This window comes from Acartia tonsa, chromosome 2 (genome assembly GCF_053477335.1).
Source record: "Acartia tonsa isolate MP-2025a chromosome 2, ASM5347733v1, whole genome shotgun sequence".
In the NCBI taxonomy this organism is placed as follows: domain Eukaryota; kingdom Metazoa; phylum Arthropoda; class Copepoda; order Calanoida; family Acartiidae; genus Acartia; species Acartia tonsa.
In genome coordinates, this window is record NC_137261.1 from 3,312,250 (window position 1) to 3,332,420 (window position 20,171).

Consider the following 20,171-nt stretch of genomic DNA (forward strand, 5'->3'; position numbering starts at 1 on the left):
ATTGTTGACAAAAAATTACAGTAAATTTATATTTTTTATGACTTTTTAATCTTATTTGGATATAAAATGAGATCCACGGGCTGTCAAAAATAAGTTAGATAAACCTTAGTTCTCTATTTAAAAACTCTAGTAGGGCAATTTTTCCTTCTTTTATGGAAATTTTGTTTATTGGACATGACGTAATCTCCTTTTTTATATTTTCCCGTATTTTCATATTTGGTAATTGCAGTCTTTTGCTTCCAACTTTTTTATCAGTTAAAACTTATCATTATTGAGTCAAAGTGTATTTTTTATCTGCTAAATATTAAATTATTGCATCATGTAATCGTCATCAATAAGGTAGAAGATGAATTGTTAAAAGTAACTAATTTTAAACTTATTTTCGGATGAATGTTTCCTCTCTTTCTCTGAAGAGAAATTGTTTTTTACTTGTTCGAATTTTAGATGATATGTTTCAATTTATGATGAAATGGTGATTTAAGTTTTTAAGAGTACCCGTAAATTATATCTAAAGCGCATTTCTAGTATAAAATGAGGATATGACACTTATGGTTGGTATATTATGCTCCAGATAAAATTTCTCGTATATGAAAGTATTCTTCCTCCCTTCCCTTTCCCATCAAAATCATCTCCTTTTAAATGCCATAGCGTTAAGAGTGTGCAAACACTTCCACCCACAAAAACAGTATTTCTCTATGTTCAAGTATTGCAGTATTAATTTGATTCCTATCATAATTTAAATTGTGTGTTTTTCCTACATAATAATGAAATAGTTACTGAGATCTACAAAGGGTAATAATTTAATAATAGTACAAGTACATACCAAGTTTTGTTTGTGAAAACCTGACTTATGTAGCTTGCATTAAGGTTTTGTTGATTTAGTTCTATGTTTAGTGTTGGGTAATGGTATTCTAATGAAATTAGTAAGAATTCATTAGAGCTATTCGGGTCGAAATAATTTTGTTTAAATTTTTATTTTATTCAGTAAAGTATTTTTATGTGGAATTAATAGGACACTTGTAGTTATCCTGTAGACGTAGGACGTCGTTTGGTTGCGCGTATTTAAATATATCCTTTGATATGAGGGCGTGAGAGAGATAGTGAGGGAGAGAGAGAGAGAGAGAGAGAGAGTTAGTGAGTGTCCCGGTCCATAGAGCAAAAGAGAGATCCGTCTACAATTCTACAATCAAAACCACCCTTTTTAATCCTCCCCAAAAAGTGATAATTCTCATTACTCTCATCCTTGTTTCTCACTTCTCCCCCCCCCCCCCCCTCTTATTTTTGGTTAAATGGGTTGGGGGAGGGTAAAGGGGGTCTAAAAGTCGGGAATGGTTGTTGAGATTGGAATGGTTCATCTCTGTGTACTAGGTGCGTAGATCCTATTACTCTCTGCCACCCTCTCATTTTATGTGTGTGTGTGTGCCCCCTTGTACCAGGTAGATCATCACACAAAATTACGCTCTCTCTCTCTTTCCTTCAACTAAGAGAGAGAATGAAAGAGAGGGCATTGAGGGGTGGGTAAAATTTTAGAATCTAAATTCCAGTTTCACATCGACCACAGTCAGTTAGGTCGACCTTAAAGCAGTTATTAAGCCATTGTCAGTCAAAAAATCATATAAAATTTGATATTTAAACAAATCAAAAGTTTGTCATTGTTAAAGAATGGACCCTATAACAGTTGTGATCCAAATATCTTCCAATATCGTGCCAGTTAGTTTGAAATCTTCCAACAAGTTGAAATAAGTTTGGTGCATCTTGACTTGAGGTGTCTTCACAGTTACCCATTCATAATTTCATTCACCAATCTGAATCTATCTACCTTCAAGCTCACAATTTTTGGCCTTGAGTTGTCATATATTTTTTATTTGGTTTCCTCTTTTTATATAATTATCAATATGGTAATCTATCTCAAAAAAACCGTGTAAATGATTTACAAAATTATATTTTGTATTGACATTTTATTTATAATTTTAAATGTTTCATGATATGCCTATTAAAAATATAAATATTTAAATTTAAATTTTAAAAAGTTAAATGATATCAGTTTATTCAAAAATTTTTGAATGATTTCTGTTAAGACAAAATATTTATCAGATGTGCTGCTGAATAATTCCATTTCAGTGCCAAAATTTTGCTTGTACTTCCAAAAAGTACACAAATCTAGTACATTAAGTACAGAAAAAAAGACAACATTATTGTTATTTATTAATCAGTTGTTATTTTTGTTGCTGTGAATTTGTGATTGTTTGTGTGTGTATAATATCACAAACATTGTTAAAAGCTGGTGGTTGTATTGTAAAACTTTGCACAAAGTGTGGCAGGTGTTTTATTTTCTTTTTATCATACATATGTGCGTGTGTGTATGATTCTTTCATACAAATGAATTTCATGTGAACAATTGATACAAAACACAAAAGATACAAAGAAATTATTTTGTTATTAGGGGCATGCAAGACATCCCCGTGATTTTGCACTGCTAGCGTGTCAGCCTAGACCTCCCAGTCAGGCTGGGATATTATCATCAAGATAGGCCTGGTAGCCTCCACAACCTATACTATGGGTCTAATCAGTGATAAGAAAAGTAAAAAACAAAAGGAGAAAGAAAAAGAGTTTGAAAAGCTAAAAAATGCGCAAAATAATAACAACAAGGGTGGTAAGAATGGGTTGAAAAAGGGGCTGGTTGTGCCTGCTGGTGGGCCAGGTATGATGAGGTATCCGGCGGGATACTACACTGCGCCTGGACCCGCATCATGGGCCCACACGGCTCACCATCCCTCGCAGCCGAAGCTGCAGAACAATCTAAACCCGCGGTATCAAACCTGGGTGGCGCCGAGAAAACAACAACCACATCTTAATCAGCTGGTAAGTTCAGTTAAATTTAGACTTAAATTTTCTATTGATGAAAGTCCAGAGGTGAATTCTTAAAAAAAATTTGGCTCACTGCCTCACTAAAATCATTTAGGCTCGCTAAAAAGTTAGAGGGGATAATTTTGCCTCACTATTTTAGTGAGGCAGTGAGCCAAAAAAATATTTTTAAGAATCACTTCAGGTTACTGATATTTTATCTTCAAAAAACTTCTTTATGTGTTACCTCTTTTTATTTTTGTCAATTCTTTAATGAAGTTCATTAGGCTATAAAATCGCAAATAATTTTTAATAATACAACCATATAATAGGTAGGAATACTTCAGATGTAATTAACCACCTATTTTTAGTTTGGTATTCTTAAATACTTTTATATAATTTCATCTAATTTTTAATGGTTTAACAAAATGCTATCTTATATCAGAAGTTAGTAGGTGTCAAATGATAAAATAAATTATAATTTTCTGATAAATATTTAAATTAGTCTAAAATGACCTTTTTAGATTTCTTTAAATGCCAAATAAACGTATTTTTAGTACTCTTACATTTTGATAAGATATTTTCCTTGCTTTTTTATTATTCATAAATTAAATGCGGAAAAATCAAGAAAGAAATGCATTTTATTTTTGTTTTAGCTTTTCCAGTATTTTTATTAAGGCTAATAGTTTCCTAATAGTTGCTCACTTATGAAAAGTACAAAATGTTCATCAAAGATATCTATTAAAACTTTAAAAGATAGTACATCAAGATCAAAAGAAATTGATTTTTAAGTATGAATATTTTGCCTTTCAATTTTGTATACAAAATCATATCATTTTATTTGTTTATAACGATCGCAGCTAAGTGTTGCATATAAAGTAAGCTGCATATAATTGCATTGTGTCATAGAGATTAATCTATTTTCTCTATTAGTTGATCTCTTAGAAGTTTTCTAGGCCAATAAATAGAAACATGATAATATTTATATCGATTGTGTTACTCGTTTACTAATAGCAATAAACTTATTTAAGACTTATGTGATGCTTCAAAGGATCGAATCGGCATTCAATAGGTATTTTTCAGTCAACCCATTTTTTTGTTTACTTTCTGTCCATCTATCTATTTAGGTATGAAAGTACACATTTGAACCTGAAAGTTTAATATAATGTTTCTAATAATTATTAAACAAAGTTATCACAAATCTTTCTTTAGTAAACATGCAATATTCCAAAGACATGGATATTTATTTTAAAAATAGATTTTAGAACAGAGCAGACAAAAAGGCTTTTCTGTTATGAAGTACTGTCACCTATACAAAAGTGGATAATTGTATCAAACCCCTAAATAGAGCATAAAACCTGCACATTTACAAGCTTTACTGTTAAAACTAATACAATGGTTTATATGTTTTATAGATAATTGAAAATAATATCACGGTTTCATTCGACACAACTTTATTAGAACACTCATTCAAATTAATTTTGATAAAACTTATTCCGTTACAACAAGAATATTACATAAATACCACTGGAACTATAAATCATGAAATATCAAAATATTAAACAAATTTTTCTCTTATTGAAAACCACCTTTTTTTAAGGAAATTAATTTTAAAAACATGAAAATATTGTCATTTTAATTCTTAAAGGGAGTGTGAACGTAAAAATTTCTCATCTGATTATCAAATCTTAACATTTTCTAAGCACATTTCACTACACTGATCAACCAAAAACGTCCTATTAACAAAAATATCCAGGAATAATGCCTTGGTTTTATGATATTTTGGGAGGGAAAAAGGAAAAAACAGGGAAAATCTGAACATTTTTATTTCTTATTATGTTTGTAGGGATATTTAACGTGTCATATATAGTTGAAACAATTTACTTACTGTTAAGGATTTATTTTATGCTATAAAATTGCCAATTAGTTTTTTTATAACGTAGTAATTAGGTAATAAAGACCTATTTTAAATTCGTATTATTGACAAAAAAAATACCTCACTGTCTACAAAGGGTTTAATCTCATAGGTTATTTAAAATAGTAATATCCTTTTTTATTGTGTTGGACAATAAATAACCCACTTTGGAGAATTAGTTTACACTTTTATCAGACTGTTCATAAAGAAATATTGCGTGTTTATTTTTTACAAATTTGTAATTAAAGGTGGGCGAGAGATGGGCCATCTAAAGTTAATTGGATAATAATAAAAAACCTGTTTCTGGCTTTGTTATTGTATTTGGTTTTCAATAAAAAAATATTGCTTATTTTATCAATTTCTAAGTAACTATACATTGTTTTAAAGCAAGGATTATGTTAAAAGTCAGCTTAACCGTTAGGAAAAATCTAGAACTATGTGAAAAAGTTTAATTTTAGCTATAATGGGAGAAAAAAGCAATTTAATGCACATTTTATATAATACGGAAAATTTCTTCCTTTCCCTGTACCTTATAAAAATCGTCGGAAAAAGCCGTTTTTTAAGCAAACAAAAGCGCGTTTTGCTCAATCTGTGAGATATTATGAATGAGATGATGTTAAGATTTGATATTAAGATGAGAAAAATTTACGTTCACAGTCCCTTTAAAACATTTTGCAGCATAAATATTATTTAGTTAATTATCTTGGCTAAAAAAAGCCACCTCGCTTTAGACCTTTGTGCTTTTTTACTTTATTCTATTAGTTTGTCAGCCATTTCTAATTTCATGTAATGCCTTTTAGTTAAACCAAAAGGAAATGCCTTGACACACGAGTAACCTGACGACATAATACATAAAAATCAATGGATTGGGGGTCTTTTAGTCTACTTTCAAACCATTGTAATTCTGCCCAATTTTCGTATTCATGAATGTTTTGAAATATTGGTGTCATATGCAGAGTAGAATTTACTCAGGGAGGAATGGGACAATGGCGCCAAGATTAATCTACTACACAATTTTGTCATCAAACTTTATTATGATTTGATTTCAATTTAGATCTAAAATATTTTTAATTATTTTAGATCTTTACCACCTTTGCTATTTTTGATTGAAGTCACTGTTTTCGACAGTTACTCCCTCTTCTTTGCTTCAGGGAGTGTCAAACATACACACACATACACACACACCAGGGATAAAAAAAGACATATAGGATAGCATTTAGCTTTCAAGGATTTTCTAGGGGGTGTCATGCACCCCTTAACACTTTCAATATTTACATGTAGTAGATAAATTAAATTGCTTAAAGGTGAATTTTTAGAAAATATTTTAAAAACTTATAGCCAGTTATCTATTACCTCTGCCTTGGTTCACCAGAGCAAAGATCATGGTTACTTGCATTCTTAATTTTTGCGGCTTAGCACTCAGTTTTGCAAACTCGAGGGCGTTGGGCCACAAATATTTCTTAAATTATCACCTTTCCCATAAATTCAGTTAAACGGAAATATACTTTTTCAACTTAAGTTAAAAACAAGTTGGTTTTAAAATTTTTCTTTAAAAAATTGCATATTGTCTTCTAGCCTAACCTAAAATAAAACAAAATATCTTGATGCTCAAAATTATTCTGGGAAGGAAAGGAAAATTGCAAATAATAAATTAACATCTTAATCTTACAAATTAATAAGCGACTAATCACTTAATTAGGTAAGATGCAGTTTTTAAAACAATTTGAAGTAATAAGATTGCTTTGGGTGTCATTGTACTTGTTTTTAATCCGTTGTTGTTGAGTGCCTTCTTGGGATTTGCATTAAATTTTGGCCAGCATTTATTAGGTGGTCATTCACTTCCGCTAGGATGTTACAACTGCAATTAAATGATAATAAACTAAATGATTTTTAATAGAAATAAGTTGAAGATGTATTTTTGCGTGAGTGAAAACTATTGGAAATGTGAAAAAGAAACAGTTTTTTGCTTCCTTGATAGAACACCCTTTTACAGCACTTGCACATTTTTATAGTTTTTATGAATATTTATTTTGGATTTATTCAGGATAAATGGTTAAGTTTAATAGCTTTTTATTGGTTAATATGTTCCTCTCTGACTGAAATAATGACAAAAAAATCACTATTTTTGAGTATGTCAGTTGTTCTCATTTCAGCTTAAAACCTTATAAGTTTAAAAACCAATATTTTATCTGAATTTGAGATAAATATGTAGAAATGTCTTCTTTTTCAATTGATTTTTTTGTGTGGAGAATTTCCTCGTTTATTCATTTGTTTTTGTATGACAGAGCTGGATCTTTAAATGTGTAGCCGTTGGCGTGGCTGTAGCCGTGGCCGTAGTCATGGCTGTAGTAGTAGTTGTAGTCGTTGTCGTAGGCGTAGCTGTGGTTGTAGCTGTAGCCGTAGTCGTCGCCACAGTGCTGCTAATAAAACATGGATTTTTAAATGATTTTACAGAAGTGCAATGCCGGCTATCCTAGAATTATGGATATCTAAAATCTTTTATGGCCCACCTAAAAATAAATTTTTTTCATCAAAGAAATGAAATTATATTTTATACAAAATTACTATTTTAATAACACATTTTAAATGTTTGTAATATTTACATATTATTAAGGGCATGAGCCAATGTAGTTGGTACTACGGCTGGTATGGCCTATATCGTGCCGGGGCACGGCACAGCACGACATTGCACGCCCGGCCAATTGCCCAGCACGGCTGGACAGACAGCCACTACACACAAGACAAAGGGAGAGTCCAATAAATTCAATATAAATAAAAAAATACATTCAATTACTAAAATTTAAAAAATGTAATCATATTCCAACCTTATCAATAATATTGCAGTAATAAATCCCCAAAAGAATTTAATTTAATTTAAGTATATTTATAGTTTTATCATATTAATTTCCTAAAAACTGTCTCTTTATGTAACACAGGCAACATACTTTATTAGTATTACCCAATACCCATGCGTGACGGTTCAATATTAACAAATCATTCCATGCCCGTACGTTATTTTATACATCATATAAATAAACTACATCCTAACTTTTATAATTTACTTCTATTTTATTATTTATAAAAACCACAATTAAAATATTTTTATGATAGTTTTTAAATAAAATATTCCATGCCCGTACAATTATTCATACATTCATTTAACAATTATAATTTACGTTTTCAATAGTTTTACGTTAAAATTATCAAAAGCAGCTGTCTTCGTGGCTTTAGCAATGCTTTAGCCACACCAACGGACTGTGGTCACTTTTAGCGTGGTTAACCACGCTACGATTACAACTACGCGTTGTCAATATGATTTAAAGATCGCATTTTTTTTTGTGGCCACGATTACGCGTAGTTAATATGATTTAAAGATCGCTATTAGGTTGGTGGCTGTAACTCTGACCACGACTACGGCCACGGCTACGCTTTTAAAGATCCAGCTCAGGTGTCCCAATTAAAGTTAACCAATGAAATTGAATTGCTAAACCAATATTCTGTATTATAATACTAATTAAATACTCAATTTACAAACATCTGTAAGTGTTATGTGTTCTACGTACTTCAAGATTTATTTGGGATTGGGATAATTAATCAATTTTTGATCACGTTTTGTTCATTTTCAATACTCTTTAGACTAGGATTATTTTATTGATCTTAATTAAATCATAGTATTATAAAGTTTCATGATTGAACATTAAAATAATTAGGTATCTTTTCCATGCTGAAAATGTGTGAAGACAAAAAGTTTCTCATTAGATGAACGTTTCAAAGTTTTTTTTATTAAATAAGTAAACTTATTAAGAGAAAATGGGTTAAAATCAAGAATAACACAAAAATATTAAGTGATAACTATTTATCAAAATACTTATACTTTTCCATGAAAATTAGTTTGATTCACATGAATTCGTGAATAATTAGATTAGATTATAGAATTTGAATATTGTTATCGTACACTCGGGTTTTCCCCATCTTAGTTTACCAGCTTCTCTATATATAACTAATGCATTTCCGCCTGTTCTAATTTATTGTTTAACAAACCTAAAGCAAGGATCTTAAGGGATAAGAAAATGTACATCCATATGGCTAATACTTTACTGGTAGTTTGAATCAACCATTCAAGATTGTAAAAAAGTACCTAAAATATTTTAAGTCTTCTAAGGAGAAATCTATTTCATAAAACCTTGGGTACCAGACAAATTTACAGTCAAACATGAAAATTAATGCTGTTGTGGTATGCTAAGGCTTTGGTTTATAATTTAAAAGGATTTACTTTGATTTTTCTTTAAAATATTGTTGTTTTCACGCTACTCGCATCGTTATTATCCTTGATGACAAACTTCAAATACAGATCATATTATCGAGTTTAAATAGTTTTAGAATATATTTAGAGTTCATTGCTTATTTTTCGTCTGACTTGATGCTTTATCTATTTGAAGAAAAGTATTTTATTTTGTTGTTAGCCTGAAGGGTTTTTATCTAAATTGGTAGCAACAATCTTAACTGCTTTGATTATTGACCTTTAAGAAAATCTCAATACTTTCTTGTTTTTATTGTGCCGAAGCTCTTATATAATTAGCAACATGTACACTTTATTTTAGAAATTAAACTTGTTTTAGACGTAATCATCTCTATGCTCAAATATACCAATAAATGTTCATAAATAAAGTATCGATTTTAAAAAAATAACAATTTATACTGTATAGAAAATGCTGATGCAGTGAAAATTGATACGTTTTATAATTGCTTGTAAGAAAGCGAAAGGTAGATGGAGTTAAAGTTGAATTATTTTGACTCCTGCCTTTTTTATTAAAATAATCATAAGATGTAAATTTACACTGTTCTTGTGGTGTGAGTAAATCTTTTTTTTTTTACATTGAATTATCCCTGTAACCATGATTATTGCAGTTTAATCAACTGTTTCATATCTGATCACAATGCTACACTTTGTTGCCAACCTCAATATATGCCAGGAGTCCTAGTAAAAAAGGAAAATAAATTTTTAAAATACCCCAAAAAAAGTTTAGTTTTTGCTAAGTATAATATCTTATTACCAATACTTACTTACTCTGATAAGTATAACACATAATAAGTATACATTACATATATGACTACCTGGATCCAGTGTAAGGGACCTTTTTCGTCTGATAGCAAATTACTTTCTGCTGTTTTGTAGCGACTTGGTTGTGTTAATTATTACGACGCACTTAGCTGATAATTCAAAGACCCAATTTAAAGACGGTGTAGGGCCCAAAAGGTGTGGATTAATAGTTATTTAACCCCTTCCCCCTTTTGCAAAAAAAATTCTCATTAGGTACTGATCCTTGAAAAACTGTTTTGTTAACTGTGTCGGATGTGGACACTCAGACTATTATGGTAGTATCACAGAAACACCAATTGTTGCAAAAAATTGATTATGTGAGCTAAAGTAGAGTTTTTGAGACTTGTTTCATTAGAAACCTGGTTATTGCTATTGCTTAACTTCAAAACAATTTCTCTCAAACTTGTTTTGTACACCTTTTGTAATGGTGAAATATTTTATTGATTACATATTATTACTACTTGAACTATACATAATTTTATGATTGATAATTTGACGGCAAAAAAACAATATTTAGAAAATATGTTTAAAGCAATAAAAAAAGCATGGATTTAGAATAAAATGTTACATCTTTTAAAACATTTTAAGTAGCAAAGCCTGAGTTGTAAAAAGTAGATATAAAACAAGAATAGCTATACTACACAAGTAGCTAAAGCTTTCTAATATATTTTTATTGAATTTATTACAGATGATAGTTAAGTTTTTACAAAACCCGCGACCGTGGCTCAACACGTAGCGCATTCGCTCGTCGTCGGGAAGGTGATAGGTTCGAATCTCGGTCCGACACCGCGTCAAAACTAAAGACGTTAAAAATGGTTCCCACTGCTACTATGTCAAATGCGCGACGTAAATAGTTAGAGTGGGGGGAATGCCTTGGCCCAAAACAGGCGCAACTCGTTACCATGCACAGTTAGGACTTCTCAGACAAAGGTCGTGCATCACAGAGAGTTGGTTGTCTGTAATGTACTGTACTACGGGTATGAGGTGAAGGACCAAGAGTCTGGCCTTGAGTTGACAAGTTGACTGTTCAGTCCAGGTGCAACTCACCCAAACGACATTAGCATTAGCATAAGTTTTTACAAATGACAAATGATTTATTTTAAAGACGGAATTTTCCTCTTTTTGCATTGCGGGAAGATTTATTTATATTCCATTGAATTTTCCCTGTAATTTGGTCAGTCTGTAGAACTACTTACAAATTCTTTTTGCAAAAAGAGAAACTTGATAGATTTACTTCATTCAACATAGGATTACAGGGATATGGTATACTCTTTGTATTAATATAAATACAATCATGATAGATTTACTTTATTCAACATAGGATTACAAGGAAAGGGTATACTCTTTGTATTAATATAAATATAATCATGATAGATTTACTTTATTCAACATAGGATTACAAGGAAAGGGTATTCTCTTTGTATTAATATAAATATAATCATGATAGATTTACTTTATTCAACATAGGATTACAAGGATAGGGTGTACTCTTTGTATTAATATAAATATAAACATGATAGATTTACTTCATTCAACATAGGATTACAAGTATAGGGTGTACTCTGTATAATTAAAGATAACTAGCTTAATTAAATAAAATAAATATAAGCAAAAAGAGCATGTCCTTTGGTCTCTATAGTCTCTCTATTTCAGCACTTTCTTTTAACCTAAATTGTATGTTGATTGTCCTTACTCTATCCTTTTTTCCTGCAACAACCAAGTTCTTATATCTAGGAGTTATGTAAGAAACGTGTTTCAGTTTTTATTGTTGTTTTATTGATTTTTTGTGTGTGGGATGTTCTTTCTGTAGGTTTTCCATTGATGCTTTTATATACTCATTAATAATGAAATGTTTTTATTATTAAGAATTGACTTCGACCCTAGCCTTAGAGCTTTAACCCAATTATAGAAAATGATGCCACTCTCCCCCCCCCCCCCCCTCCATCCCTGTTTGATCTGGTACACAACATTTTTATTAACAAGCATAAAAATTTAAAAAAGTAACTTTCGATTCAATAAGTCACTCTAATCTATGTAAGGGGTAAATTTGTTAATAATCATTGGGGATGTACATCAATCAGCTCACATTAAGGAGACTAGCACCGGTGCTAGTCTCCTTCATTCTACACCATTTGGTGCTAGGGTTCTTCATCCTTAAGATTTACAAGATTTCTAATAGTGGGAGGGATTTTAGGTGTTAAAGGGCCGGGACATATTTTGTGTGAGAAAGAGGAAGGAGCAATTTATGTATTACTAGCGGCTACGCCCCTAGAAGCCTCCACTGCATTGCACTGGTAGGAGAAGGAAAAGTCGACCTCATCCTATTTTAAATTTGAGTTTTCAAAGAGTTATAAAAATTATTTTTTGGGGGAGAGGGGGGTTAAGACACCCTCCTGAAAAATAGTTTAAAACCTTCCCAGGACCTATAAAAAGATTCACTGTAAAGGAGAACAATATCGGTTCAGCGGTTAGCGAGATCCTTCGGGACAGACAAAAAACGCTTAATACTTTATATAATAGGATTAATACATAATACAATTAAGAAGGGTCAAAACATTAGGTGCTAGCTTTCTTCACTTTAAGACATTTGGTGCTAGCTTTCTTCATTCTTCGATTTCGGTGCTAGTCTCCTTCATGTGAGCCCATCAATCTATTGTCCATTAACATCCCAGAATTTATGTAATCATTATGCATTTGTTAAATATTAATGAATTTAATCCTTTTATAGGTAAGTTGAATATTTTCCTTGGCTGAGAAAATAATAAAAATTGTGTCGAGATTGGTAATATGATACTCAGGGAAGGGAGTATGATATTCGATTACAGGCAGGAGTGCAGAGATAGATATATGAGATATAAAATAGAGATTCGATTACAGGCAGGGGTGCAGAGATAGATATATGAGATAGAAAATAGAGATTCGATTACAGGCAGGGGTGCAGAGATAGATATATGAGATAGAAAATAGAGATTCGATTACAGGCAGGGGTGCAGAGATAGATATATGAGATAGAAAATAGAGATTCGATTACAGGCAGTGGTGCAGAGATAGATATATGAGATAGAAAATAGAGATTCGATTACAGGCAGGGGTGCAGAGATAGATATATGAGATAGAAAATAGAGATTCGATTACAGGCAGGGGTGCAGAGATAGATATATGAGATAGAAAATAGAGATTCGATTACAGGCAGGGGTGCAGAGATAGATATATGAGATAGAAAATAGAGATTCGATTACAGGCAGGGGTGCAGAGATAGATATATGAGATAGAAAATAGAGATTCGATTACAGACAGGGGTGCAGAGATAGATATATGAGATAGAAAATAGAGATTCGATTACAGGCAGGGGTGCAGAGATAGATATATGAGATATAAAATAGAGATTTGATTACAGACAGGGGTGCACAGATAGATATATGAGATAGAAAATAGAGATTCGATTACAGGCAGAGGTACAGAGATAGATATGAGATATAAAATAGAGATTCGATTACAGGCAGAGGTGCAGAGATAAATATATCCTATTATATAAAGTAGTGAGCGTTTTTTGTCTGTCCCGAAGGATCTCGCAAACCGCTGAACAGATATAGTTATCCTTTACAGTACAGCTTCTTATAGGTCATTAGAAGGTTTTAAACTATTTTTGGGGAGGTTGTCTTCACCCCCCTACCCCACAAAAAAATATTTTTTACTCTTTTGAAACTCAAATTTAAAATGGGATGAGGTCGACTTTTCTCCCTCCTACCTTAAGTGCCCCTAGAGGCTAGGGGCGAAGCCGCTAGTAAGATAGAAAATAGAGATTCGATTACAGACAGGGGTGCACAGATAGATATATGAGATAGAAAATAGAGATTCGATTACAGGCAGAGGTACAGAGATAGATATGAGATATAAAATAGAGATTCGATTACAGGCAGAGGTGCAGAGATAAATATATCCTATTATATAAAGTAGTGAGCGTTTTTTGTCTGTCCCGAAGGATCTCGCAAACCGCTGAACAGATATAGTTATCCTTTACAGTACAGCTTCTTATAGGTCATTAGAAGGTTTTAAACTATTTTTGGGGAGGTTGTCTTCACCCCCCAACCCCACAAAAAAATATTTTTTACTCTTTTGAAACTCAAATTTAAAATGGGATGAGGTCGACTTTTCTCCCTCCTACCTTAAGTGCCCCTAGAGGCTAGGGGCGAAGCCGCTAGTAAGATAGAAAATAGAGATTCGATTACAGGCAGAGGTGCAGAGATAGATATATGAGTTAGAAAATAGAGAACAGAATTTAGTCACACACGCAGGGATAGAACAGTTTCTTTATCCTCTTATTATAAACAGCTTTCCGTGGATATTAAAATGATAATTATATTTTAAAACGAGTTATATTAGCGGCCCCGAGGTGCTGAAGGTCCAGGCTAACAAAACTGGTTTTAATTTTAATAATCGTTGAAAATTGTCTGTAATACAATGCTTTACCAGATTTTCAGTATGTCTGAGAAATGGTACTAATCTAGCGGATTCGAAGCCATACTGGAATTTTTTTTACTTTCTTGAACTAACTTGTACTTGTTTTATGATAATTACCCGATTCCGCATTATTAAAGGAATAAAACAGAAATTTAACATTTGAGTGTATTTTTTAAAATTATTAAAAATGTTTCCATCAATATATCACGTTTTCCCTGATTACATTAGATGCAATGTAAGTAAAGGTATTTTAGAAACACATGTTAGTCGATTTAGAGATTATACCTACTTTTTAAATATGATTTATGTCACGTGACCGTACGTAAAGAATTTTTTTTTGTCCTTGCAATTTTCTTAAATATAAGTTTAATTATATAAACCTTTCTATATTTATATTTTGATGTTTCAGCAATTTTGCGTCAAAAATAAATATATTTTGTTTTTATCAATGTATTTTCCAATGATTGGATCAAATTAAAACAATAATAGCGTCGACGCGCCTTTCCCTTTTCACCAGTTTATGTTACCCACCCTCCGTGCAAATCTATGTGCACGCGTCAGTTTGGATAGAAGTTTAAAAATCTTGGATTTATAATTAAGTTTGTTTTCAAACTTCCAATGTTTTATCACGTACTCAAAAAGTCAAAAATCGAAATTTGTAGAAACAGCAAATTATTACTTAAGTGCCTAACTCCTTCTTTTCTCTCTACGTTATCAAATCCCCCCCCCCCTCTACAATCTCCTCCCTTTTTTTTTGCCATTCTGCAGTGAACTGGAATTAATCTTAGGCGGATGTAATCGTACACCAGAAATTTCTTTTCAACTGTCTCATTTCTCATTTGCAATTCTTAATAACTGCAAGGATTTTCTTCAATATCATTTTCTTTTCCATCCACTTTTTAATTATCCAAATTATCTTCGGTGGGAAGTAAAGGGGACTCAAAAATGGACTAAAACCTGTTCAAAAAATCTAAAATCAAACTTATACCTATCAAAAAACTTTTGATTCTAATCAACATTTTTTTTATAAATTTGAAAATCATCTTTTTTGTCAAAAATCTAAATTAATTTTGCTTTTTATCAACTTATTTTTCTAAATTTAAATATTAGTGAGAATTAATTCGACAATTCTAGCAAATATTAAATACAGTATGCAATGCAATCACTTCCGTGGCATTATACTAAATCACTAGGACTGCATAAACTCTTCCTTTCAAATTGGCTAAACACTAATCTTTAAACATCATCTTATTTTTTATTATTGTGCCATTTTTTGAACAAGAAAGTAAAACAATAAAGGGGCAACGGTTTAAATAACTATATATATGTCCCCACCCCGAGTGCCGACCCAGACCCAGTGCCGACTTTTAATTGGGTCTTTGATAATCAGCCAATAACGTATGAAATATTAACACAGCAAAGTCGCTACAAAATGGCAGAAAGCAATTTGCTAGCAGTCAAAAAAGATACCTAACCTAACACTGAGTCCAGGTTGTTATCTGGATTATATATCTATACTTAAACATTTATTTAATAACCCTGTTATGATAATGTGCGGAAACGAACGCACACCATTAGCAAATATTATTGATGATATTTTGTCAAAATTTTCAAGGATTTTTACTAATGGAAACATAATAAAAACATTTTATTATCATCAAATTAACATGGTGAATTAATATTGAAATGAATCATTTGTCTATTTAAGGTTCTGTAAAATTGCTGATTGATTTATTATAAAGCAATAATAATATTATTATTTTAGTTAATAAGCAATTTAAACAAAAAATAAATATTATTACCTAAGCAATTTAAAAAAAAAATATTTTGACTGTTTCACTAAAATTGACAGTGGACCACAAAAACACCTTTTTGATAAGGGTTTTAATAAGGTTAAGGGATACTGCATGAAAAGGGTCTCTCATAAATAGGGTCACATAGGGTCGAGGTTAAAAAATTAAACAATAGAGGCGTGGGGGGAGGAGGGATATTCACATAGGACCAACAAATTTTGGTTGCCTTTTAAACATCTAAGATTAATGTCTAGACTCTGAATATTTTAAGATTAGTTTCGCATTACTGACGTACAATTCAGTTTTAGAATAGATTTTGCTGTTAGGTTATCTTAACAACCATATTTGCAAACTAATGATAAATTGCGCATTCATTTTTTACGCATATATAGTCAAGAGGTAGAGGAGTGGTGTTGCCTCAGTAAAGCAAATAAAAACAACCTTTTTGGGAAGTCATACCTTGTCCGGAAATGAGTTGCAGCCTGTTTATGGACCAAGGCATTGTCCTTTCTCTTATTATTTATAGTTATAGCACATGCAGTAGGTACCATTGTAGGTTCCTGGACCTAAATATTCATCTATTCGTTAAAGAAGGTGTATCAACTATTTTTTTTATAGCTAGCCGGTTCTTTTAGTAAGTAGTAGATGTAAAATTTTTCATAGAATTCAGATATGCAATCGGTTAAAATTAAATATCAACAGAATTTTAAAAGTAAGGTGTCAAATTAAAGATCTTACTATTTTTGTTCTTACTGACCATTTTCTTCTTTTATTTTGTTGCGTTTTAGTACCTTAAAACCGACTTAATTATTTTTTTTAAAAACTTAAATTACTTAAAAAATAAGAGGTCTACAAAAAAACCGATTGCATATTTGAATTCTATGAAAAATTTTACATCTACTACTTACTAAAAGAACCGGCTAGCTATAAAAAAAAAAGTTGATACAACTTCTTTTGATGAATTGTTTTACACTTTGTGGGACAACCCTAGGCAACATCTGTTTATATCTTTCATTCACGTTCACCAGCTTTGAAATTCTATAATCCCAGGAACAAGGAAATATATGCAGCAAATTTAGTTACATGGATCGGATCCAGGACAAACAAAGAAGTCCCAAACGTCAGAGTGGACAAACGCAGGAGTGTTAGATTATTTTAAGTATTTCTATACAGATTAGGTTAGGTTAAAATATGAATGTAAAAATAAGCCCCCCGAAGAGGTTAGGCATTAAAAAACCGATAAGATGGTCTAAAATAGGTTAGGTTAAGTGTCAACTCCGACGTTTGGGACTCCTGCGTTTGCCCTAGGACCACATGGATCATGTTTTGTAGATATAACATGCAGGATAACAATATATTTTGTCATTTTTAAGATAATTTTATAATATTGAAGATGAATTGTTGAAACATCTCTCTTAAAGTATTAAGTTAGGAGTACATACAAACATTACATGATAAAGATTAATTCAATTCTATTTATATATCTGTCTCCCTCCCCGTCCAACCAGCCCCTTCCCCCTCCTTCAAAAAAATGAAAAGGTTTAGAATTGAAAAAAGTTAAGTATTAAGGCACGCAGCGTATGTGTTATGAAAAAATATATATATTCGCATAAATTGAGTAGAAGGAAGATTAAAAGCACTAGGAATGGTTGTTTTGCTTGTACAATATAGGATCGAGAATGGCTTTTCACTTTTTTATTTTACTTTTTTCTATGAAAATTTGATAACAATTAAAGTTTGAAGATGTTACGACTTTGTATTTTAATTAATTTGCACATCAAGCTTTCAACATTTCAAAGATGCCTGGTTTTTTCAACAGTTGAAAAAATATATAATTTTAAAAGTTCTAAAGCATTTAGAACAGATGATTTTTTTATTCAAACTAGGTTCCTTTAATTAAAAAATGAAGAAAATTATATTTAATTTTTTAATAAAACCTCCGATGTTTAAACAAAAACCAAAAACAATTCATAATTATTTATTCCACTGTATCTTGGTGGGCAAGGATAAAAATACCCCCACCAATTCAAAGAACCACTCTCCCCCCATCTCTCTGCCCCTAGCAACAAATAACGTCCTTGTCTTCTCATTGATTGAATTTATTTAACAAGCCTTGACAGACTAATTTTCCACCATTTTTATTGTATCTTCCTACCCGTCTTAGTTCAATTCGATAATTGCAATAATAACATGCATACCTTTCATTTTAGTAGCAAAGCTACTCTATAATTGCACGTATCTTTTCTGTCAGTTACGCAAGCGGCTCCCTATTTGGTTGTTTGTCCAGTAAAGGATTCATTGTGAACTCTCAATAATTCAACTTACTAATTAGCAGCGAACTGATCTATATGTTGTTTTTGTGTCACTACTCTTGCCCAGAATTAAGAATTTTGCCTACATGTTGTTTTTGTGTCACCACTCCTGCCCAGAATTAAGAATTTTGTGTCACCACTCCTGCCCAGAATTAAGAATTTTGCCTATATGTTTCCTGGTTCCTCAATTCTTCTCATTTTTTTGTTTACTGGATGTGTCCTCTCTTAGGGATACAGGGATAAGACAATTGATAATTTATTCTTCCTCTCCTTCCAATAATAAGTAAATTATTCAGTACTAGGGGCTACGCCCCCTAGAAGCCTCTAGGGGCACTAGTAGGAGGGGGAAAAGTCGACCTCATCCCATTTTAAATTTGAGTTTTAAAAAAGTAAAAAAATATTTTTTTATTGGGGGGGGGGAGTGGACACCCTCTCTAAAAATAGTTTAAAACCTTCCCAGGACCTATAAGAAGCTTCACTGTAAAGGAGAACAATATCAGTTCAGCGGTTAGAGAGATCCTTCGGGACAGACACAAAACACGGGTGAGGGTGTTATGGACGCGATAAATTTATTTTTCATTTTCAAGTCCCTATATTCTTGCTTCCCTTTATTATTCGTTGAATCATAGTTTTTGGTTGATAGATGTCGTGTTTCATGCTTTTTAACAAATCTCAGCTGTAGCTCAATGTTAATTTGTAAATTAATTATCCTTAACTTCCTCAATATTACCGATTAAGATATATCTTTAAAAATATTTGAAAACCAAAAACTGTTAGGTATTAACTTTTTCTTTAACCTCATCATTAATTTTTTTTGACATGGATCTAAAAATTGGAGTAAAACCATCATAAATTAACAATATTTTGTTTTACACAGTAATTAAGTTATGGAGCTCTCTAAATGACGTCTGGCAGACATAATAACGGACAACACAAAGAATAGTTACGCTTTAAAAAAAACTGAACTCGTGAACATATTAAATGTTGGTATAATGTATTTGCATTAAAAAGGTTAAACAGGGCTTTCAAAAAAGCAGGCAATTTTTATGACATTGAGTTTACACTGAGCTGGCTAAAAAAACCAAACGATTCCTCCTTAGATGTGCCTAAAGTTATCTTTTTATGTGCAAATACATGTGCATTAAAATGCAGTTTTTTTAAAAGAATCATGCTCAGTAGCGCAGCTTCTTCATAACAATGGTATATCCCAGGAATAAGGTATAACCAACAAGCAAAAAAAATCTAAAATAATATTTTGGGGGAAAATGGAGAGATCGTCAATTTTACGATGTGTTGCCCCCCAACGACAGCTGAAAAACACGTATAGGTTTCGTGATTTTTTCGCGAATTAATTTTGTTATTGGTATGAGCTGGGTATATCCGGCTTCAATTTAAATAAGCCATAAGTCACATGGGACGAATATAGCGATATATAGTTATTTCTAGTTTTACTATTTTTAGAAACGGGCGGCTACCCCATAAAAACATATTAGGCAAGGTGGTAAAATCGACCGTCGTTACCTTCAATTTTTGTATGATAAAATTATTTTGAGGGGGATATATTTTTCTTGGGGCGAATTCTCTTGTGAGGGTTGTTGTACCTACCCCAAAAATAGTTTTTAAACTTCCCTGGACTAATTAGAGTTAGCAAGATCCTCTTCTACAGACAGACATCTTTTTAATTTTATGTCAAGATAAAAATGAATTTTCCAATGACCTATCTGTGAGGAACTGAAGGGGTAGAA

The 20,171-nt window shown here is 31.7% G+C and overlaps 1 protein-coding gene across 6 annotated transcripts in view; it reads left to right on the top strand.

Annotated features, from left to right (window-relative positions):
• GckIII (Germinal centre kinase III) overlaps window positions 1–20,171 on the top strand; it is a 274,408-nt gene that overhangs the window by 184,521 nt on the left and 69,716 nt on the right. For 3 of the 6 annotated variants that reach the window (XR_013884727.1, XR_013884729.1, XM_080179439.1), the window contains exons 1-2: window positions 1,530–1,765; window positions 2,095–2,862. The exons of the other annotated variants lie outside the window; for them this stretch is intronic. Coding sequence is in view for 1 of the 3 variants with exons in the window: in XM_080179439.1 (XP_080035565.1) it covers window positions 2,557–2,862 (306 nt within the window). In the remaining 2 variants the exon portion in view is untranslated. Of the gene's footprint in view, window positions 1–1,529; window positions 1,766–2,094; window positions 2,863–20,171 lie in introns of those variants that run through there. 6 annotated transcript variants of the gene reach the window in all.